The 7,854-nt window shown below is 40.4% G+C and overlaps 1 protein-coding gene across 1 annotated transcript in view; it reads right to left on the bottom strand.

The window, feature by feature from the left end:
* Positions 1-7,854, bottom strand: part of Rnf135 (ring finger protein 135) — a 22,441-nt gene that overhangs the window by 5,463 nt on the left and 9,124 nt on the right. The window contains exon 3 of the mRNA XM_031353242.1: positions 5,590-5,752. Coding sequence (XP_031209102.1) covers positions 5,590-5,752 — 163 coding nt within the window. The remainder of the gene's footprint in view (positions 1-5,589; positions 5,753-7,854) is intronic.

Below are 7,854 nucleotides of genomic sequence, written 5' to 3'. Positions count from 1 at the left end.
AAAAAAAAAAAAAAAAAAACAAAACCACAAACACTAGAATTTAAGGGGTGTAACTCAATGATAGATCATAGCTCTGCCATGAATGAAGCCCTGGTTTTGAACCCACAAAACACACACACACACAGTAGAATCCCAGTTGTCAGAGGGTAGAGTACAGAAGAATGCAGAGCTGCCTGATGGGAATAAAGATTCAACTTTATAAGATGAAAAAGTTTTCAAGATTGATTGTACAACCAGGTAAATATCATTAACAGTTGACTCAGCTAAACTCAAGAATAGTTAACCAAATAAGTTTGGTGGCTTAGTGATACTCTTGCTACGATGAAACACCATAACCAAAAGCAACTTGGAAACAAAGGAATTTATTTGGCTTCTAGTTCCATGTTGCTGTTCATCATCTCCCCGTGAGGAAGGAAGGAAAGAAAGAGGAAGAAAGAAGGAGGGGGGAAGAAGAGAGTGAGAGGGAAGGAAGGAAGGGAGGAAGGAAGGAAGATGCAAACAGAAAACAAAATCTGAATTCTGCAGCATATACACCTACAAGGCCATTTATTTCTTAAGCTAACTTCTAGAACAACTAATAAACATTATTGAAGAAATCATGCCTCTTCTATTTAAACAGAACACCTTTTAAAGCAAAGTGATGTTATTTAAATGCAGAAGGCAGCTGGGGAGAGTGACCCTCAGAGGGAAAGCACGTGTGAAATCCTTCAGTCTATCCTTAACAACACCAAGGCAAAAATCTAAGAAGTGAATGCTAAAAAGCTTTAATAAGATACATATTCTTGCTGGTGAGATGGCTCAGTGGTTAAGAGCACCGACTGCTCTTCCAGAGGTTATGAGTTCAAATCCCAGCAACCACATGGTGGTTCACAACCATCCTTAATGAGATCTGATGCCCTCTCCTGGTGTGTCTGAGAACAGCTACAGTGTACTTACATATAATAAAAAAAAAAAAAAAAACATATTCTTAACTACATAAAGCTAGCAATAGCCAGGGGGATTAGTCTTGGGAGGCCAGAGCCAATGTCTAATGCTTGACAGGCATTAATTATTGTTTTTTAACGTAAGTCCAAGAGAACAAGAGAAAAAAGTGGTTCCTTCACACTGCTACTATTTAATATTAATACATTCCCCAAATACAATACAGAGATTTTTTTTCCTCCCTGAGACAGAATCTTACTATGAATTCTAAGAATTCAGAGAGCCCCACCTGCCTCTGCCTCTTGAGTTCTGGAATTGAAGTTGTGTGCCCCTAAGCTCAGGCAACACTGTCTTTTTGATAGGCTCCAAAGAGAAGTAGAGCTGAGTGTGGTTGCTCACACACACCTTTAATCCCAGCACTCATAAGCTTGCTGAGTTCCAGGCCAGCTTGGACTACATAGCAAACTGCAGGACAAAGAGAAACCCTGTCTCAAAAACACAAAAACAAACAAACTTAATTATATAGTTTCATGCCTATTTTCCTTCTTACTGCTATCGCTCCCTCAACACCCCAACCCACACACTGTTCTGAGACAGGGTCCCTCTCATGTACCCCAAACTGGCCTTGAGCTAATTCCCCCATCTCCACCTCCCAAATGCTGGGATTGGAGGTACATACTGCTTTGCCTAGTTTTCATGCCTTGTTAGTAAAAACATTTACTAATTAAAAAGTAAAAAGAGGGCTGATGAGATGGATCAATGGGTAAAAGTACATGCCACCAAGCTTCATGATCTCAGCTCAATACTCACATAGTGGAATAAAAGAACTTTGTTCCCCAAATTATCCTCTTACTCACATACAGATTGGGGCAAATGTGTTCATAAGATCATAGGCACAAATACACAATAAACAAACAACCAAACAAATACATAAAGCTTTTTTTTTCTTTTCTTTTTTTTGGGGGGGCGGGGGTTTATTTCATTCACAGTTCCACATGACAGTTTATTTATTTTATTTATTTTATGTGTATGTGTACACTGTAGCTGTACAGATGGCCATGAGCCATCAGGTGTGTGGCTGTCGGGAATTGAACTCAGGACCTCTGCCAGCCTTGCTCCCTCTGGCGTAATATACTGTAGCTGTCTTCAGACAGCACCAGAAGAGGGCGTCAGATCACATCACAGATGGTTGTAAGCCACCATGTGGTTGCTGGGATTTGAACTCAGAACCTTCGGAAAAGCAGTCGGTGCTCTGACCCACTGAGCCATCCCTCCAGCCTCCCCCGCTTTTTTTTCTTAAAAAAGCAGCCAGGCAAGGTAAAAGATATGGTAGAATCCAGCTACTCAGGAAGCAAGAGGATCACATAAGCCTAAGAGTTTGAGGTCAACCTAGGCAACGTAAAGAAACCTCATCTCTGAAATGAAAACAGGGACGGACTGTAGAGATGGCTCAGCAGTTAAGAGCACTGGTTGCTCTTTGAAGTGTTTGGTCCCCAGCACCTACACAGTGGCTCACAACCATCCCTAACTCCAGTACCAGGGGCATCTGATGCCCTCACCATCTTCTGGCCTCGGAAGGCACTAGACGTACACATAGTGTCTTAGATATATATGCAGGCAAAACACCCAAACACATAAAATACATATAAAGGCAATGAAAGGAGGGAGCAGAGCAATGGTTCAATGGATAAAGGCACCTGTTGCCAACCCAACAGCCGGAGTTGGTATAAGGAGAGAACCAATTTCTGCCAGTTGTCCTCTGACTTCCCTCCACATACAAGCTCTGGCACACACATGGCCACCACAACATGTATAAGTAAAAATAAAAACTAAAGCCGGGCAGTGGTGGTGCACGCCTTTGATCCCAGCACTTGAGAGGCAGAGGCAGGCAGATCTCTGAGTTCAAGGCCAGCCTGGGCTATACAGAGAAACCTTGTCTCAAAAAACCAGAAATAAAGAAAAAAATAAAAATAAAAACTAAAAGTCCAAGTCAGCCTATCTGCAATCTCGTCAGGCCAAAACCAAAGATAAGCCATAAGCTAGGATTAGGGTTCACACGGCTTTTTTCTTTTTTTCTAGTATAGAACAGAGTTTATTCAGGGCATGGGGAGGGGAGTTAAGAGGGTAGCAGAGTCAGAGAAAGGCAGAGAGAAGGAGAAAATAAAGAAGTAGGAGTTGGCCATTACCACGTGGAGAGAGAGAGGAGGGGAATGGGGAGAGACGGGGAACAAAGGAGCAAGAGGCAAGGGAGAGAAGCAGGAGTAAGAGCGGGTTCACACGTCTTAAAAATACGAGTTCTGCTTTACTCAGGGCCTAGGTTACAGAAAATACCTTGAGTTCATATCCCAAAGTGTACACAGCCATGGCCATACCTCAGCTCATTCCTTCTCAGCTGACAAAATCACAATGAAAATAGCCATGCTCTGGGTCCTGTCCCCAAAGAACAAAGCTGGAGGTACTTGGCCATTCCCACCCAACCAGTAGCAACTTCTGGTTTCTTTGGGAAGTCAGTTATGTCAAATGGTGTTTTGCTGGGATATACAGATGAAAGGATGCTTTGCTAAAGCAGGCATGTGAAAGGACACATGATATTCAGAAGGAAAATATAACCCAACAGACAGTGGACGACACTGGGTAGTATTGGTGTGCCTTACTATTCTTTACTGGTCATCATTTGTCATGACTTCATAGAAAAAAAAATGTACCAAAAAACTTCTGGTAGTATTCTGGCAGCTTCTTGCCACTTCCCTGGGCTTGAGCCTATTGGCAGAGTGAAATAGAAGTTTCTGGATAGGGCTAGAGAGATGGCTCAGTGGTTAAGAACACCAATTGCTCTTCCAGAGGTCCTGAGTTCAAATCCCAGCAACCACATGGTGGCTTACAACCATCTGTAATTAAATTTGACACCCTCTTCTGGTGTGTCTGAAGACATCTACAGTGTACTTAGAAGTTTCTGGATATGTCAGCTGATACAGACTCACGTGATATTTTGCTGATGCAAGACCCATGGGAGGACACGTGATGTTTAGAAGGAGTATAAATAGGACTCAACGGAGAGTGACAGTGTGCCTGTATAACTAGCTTCGCAATGTTTTGGTGGTCTTGCATCTTCATTGCAAGAGGAACTGCAGAGAACTTCTCCTGGCATCCCTGTTGGCCATGGTCGCTCCTGCTGACTCATGCTGATTCTAAGTCCAGCCAGCGGAGGCCTGGCTGTTTCTGCTGGATTGTTCCACTGTTGATGATTCATGTTTGCTATCCTGACACTACTGAACTTGACTGCTAGTATCCTGACAAACAGAGACTGAAATTGCCCCAAGAGCGAGCATACAGCAGAATCCCGTGATTTCCTCTAGATTGACCTACCATTGCTACATCATGAATCCTGTGTTTGTGAGTGGATCAAGCTGCACCTGATGATTCACGTGAAATAAACTGCTGATATCCCCACAACAGACTGGATTTGCTCCAATAACTTTTCCTTTCTACTACCTCTGGTGGGTGGTGGGCTAGAAGGGAGGCTAAAGCATTTAATAAGCCTTATTTAAAGTAGGTTTTGAGAATACCCAAGTTTGATACATCTGCAGAGAAGGTTGGGATAAAGAAAAATAAGACAACTATGAAGACTGCCTCCTGGGAGACAGAGCTGCAGAATCCAGATGAAGGAGCCAAGAAATCTACATCTCCGGGCAAAGTCAGTGGGAAAAGAACATGCTTGAGGTCTAGGGGACAGACAGATTCCCCAGCCTAGTGGAACAGAAGAGATAACAAGCAAATCAGGTGCAGAAATCCTGATAAAGACTCAGAAAGAGGGGGCTGGAGAGATGGCTCAGTGGTTAAGAGCACTGACTGCTCTTCTGAAGGTCCTGAGTTCAAATCCCAGCAACCACATGGTGGCTCACAACCATCTGTAATGAGATCTGACGCCCTCCTCTGGAGTGTCTGAAGGCAGCTAAAATGTACTTACATATAATAATAAATAAATCTTTAAAAAAAAAAAAAGACTCAGAAAGAGAAAGGAGTCTCTGGAGATTCAGATGTTAGGTGTTTGAGATCCAGAAAAACTAGGGTCACTTTGAGCAGTGAACCTAAGCCACGAGTAACTGGAGGTGCCAAGAAAGATGCAAAACTCAGAAGAAGGATGAAGGCATTGTATACACCAAGAAGTTAAGAACAAGAAGTCACCAGGCGGTGGTGGCGCACCCCTTTGATCCCAGCACTTGGGAGGCAGAGGCAGGCGGATTTCTGAGTTTGAGGCCAGCCTGGTCTACAGAGTGAATTCCAGGACAGAGAAACCCTGTCTCGAAAAAGAAAAAAAAAAAGAACAAGAAGTCACCAGAAAAGTGAAACTATGTAGCAAAGATGTTTAAGAAGGAAAAATAAATTTGGCTTAGTGATGAATCCCAGTGTGATTTTCACCTCCAGTATAAAGGTGAATTGTAAATAATACTGCCCCTATATAAGGAAGGAAGATTTGAGCTTTCCTGGTCATACTCTTCAAACTCCAATGGAGATCATGAAGGAGATCACCAGGGATCTCAGAGCAATAACAGTTTAAATGTTTGGAGGTGAGCAGGCAGTAAAGCTCTGTGAGATTAAAAAAAGAAAAAGAAAAGAAGATACTCAAGACTTCCTTAATCAGTCCTGCTCCATGACGGATCGGCTCACCCTGAACGTGTTCTCTAGGAGGTACTTTCCACAGGATACTCCCTTGCAGTTTTTCCTGGATTTCTTCTAGGTTATGGAGAATCTCCTGAATTTTCTTCTGAGATGCACTGAAAGTCTCTGGCTTTGGAGAATCCAAGGAATGTTCATCCTCAGAGGAAGGATCCTGTTGGTCAATGAAGAATGAACAATGAAATGAGAGCCAATTGAGGAACCCATAAAACACACCCACACTCTGCCTTCCAGCTGCAATTTTAAATGGAAGTATAAACGGGCTTTGTTTTATTTTATTTTATTGTGTGTGGAGTTTTTTGGTTTTTGGTTTTTGGTTGGTTTTTGAGACAGAGTTTCTCTGTGTAGTCCTGGCTGGCCTAAAACTCGAGAAAGAGATCCACCTGCCTTTGCTTCCCTAGTGCTGAAATGAAAAGCATTCACTGCAGGGCAGTGGTGGCACACACCTTTAATCCTAGCACTTGGGAGGCAGAAGCAGGTGGATTTCTGAGTTCGAGGCCAGCCTGGTCTACAGAGTGAGTGCCAGGACAGCCAAGGCTACACAGAGAAACCCTGTCTCAAAAAAAACAAAACAAAACAAAAAACCCAAAAAACAAACAAACAAACAAAACCAAAAACAAACCAAAACAAACAAACAAAATTAAAAAAAAAAAAAGAAAGAAAGAAAGAAGAAAAACCAAAAAAAGAAAAAAAGAAAAAGAAAAAAAAAAAAGAAAAGAAAAGCATTCACCACTACCTCCAGGCAGATTCCTTTCTGGGGAGTTGGAGTTACAGATGGTTGCAAGCCACCATTCACGTATTTAAGATCAACCCCAGTTCTTCTAGAAAACCAAGTGCTTTTAACTGCTAAGCCTTACTTCTGACCTCTTTTTACACACAATTCATTGTTTGTTTGTTTTTCTTTTCTTTTTATTAAAGATTTATTTATTTATTTATTTATTTGTTTGATTGTTATATGTAAGTACACTATAGTTGTCTTTAGACACTCCAGAAGAGGTGTCAGATCTCATTACAGATGGTTGTGAGCTACCATGTGGTTGCTGGAATTTGAACTCAGGACATTCAGAAGAGCAATCAGTGCTCTTAACTGCTGAGCCATCTCTCCAGCCCTGTTTGTTTTTCAAAACAGGGTTTCTCTGTGTAGTCCTGGTTGTCCTGAAACTTGCTTTGCAGCACATGCTGGACTCAAACTCAGAGATCCATGGGCCTCTGCCTCACGAATACTGGGATTAAGGGGCATGTGCAACCACACCCAGCTTTTTTTTTTTTGAACTTTTATTGCAATATGATGAGAAAAATTACATGACTTCAATGTATCTGAATTTGTTAACATTTAAAAACATTTTAAGTAAATAGAATTAAATCACATTCTTGTTTTCCTTTTGTACCCCAACTCCTCCCTGAGACCCCCTTCAATATCTACAATATCTTTTTTGTCATATTCTTTAAAATTTATAAAATATTATAGCAATAAAATGAATATTATAAAAGTTGTTTGATATAAAACAAAAATTCAATTTGACAGTCTTATGTAGATGCTTGTCTATGGCAAGACTGAAAATACAAACATTTTTCTCAATATAAATTTTAAATAACTCCAAATGTATTAACTGTATATTTCAAAATAATATATCACTACTAATATTTTATTAAATGAACATAAATATATAAAGTGGTTTTGTTTGTTTATTTTGTATTTAGTAGAGCTTAAAATCTTGGCTCTTACTATGGTAACTTGATTCAAAAGTTACAAAGATCAAGCAAAGCATTCAGTCTCACTCTTTGTTTTTCTCTTACAAGCAACCCCACCCACCCAATTTAATTGTCTACATTACTTTTGGGTATATAAATACTTTTAAAATATGTAAGCTGTTCTGAAAACCATAGTATAGTGTAAAAACATGAAATAAACAATACTACTAACTAGTGAGGCTAAGATAGAAGCAAGATCTCAAGACCATTATGTTGTACACAGCAAGACACTGCCACGAACAAACAAGCTGAAAATATACATGGATTGTATAATATCGGACCTATTTCTCCAATTACCAAATTAGAGAGACCATTGGATGACAATCAACAAATTTCTAATTCCTCATGTTTTTGGATTTCAATCGATTAGGATATGTTGGTAATATTAATTTTCATATTAAGATAGTAAGAAAAAGTAAATGTTACTTCCTGTTGTTTTTAAGAGGTGGAATTAGATTTGTGTGGATTTGTTGAAAGATTACTTTCTTGCTTCTTCTAGGGTGT

This window comes from Mastomys coucha, unplaced genomic scaffold (assembly GCF_008632895.1).
Source record: "Mastomys coucha isolate ucsf_1 unplaced genomic scaffold, UCSF_Mcou_1 pScaffold5, whole genome shotgun sequence".
Taxonomy (NCBI): domain Eukaryota; kingdom Metazoa; phylum Chordata; class Mammalia; order Rodentia; family Muridae; genus Mastomys; species Mastomys coucha.
This window is presented reverse-complemented; position numbering and strand designations above follow the sequence as displayed.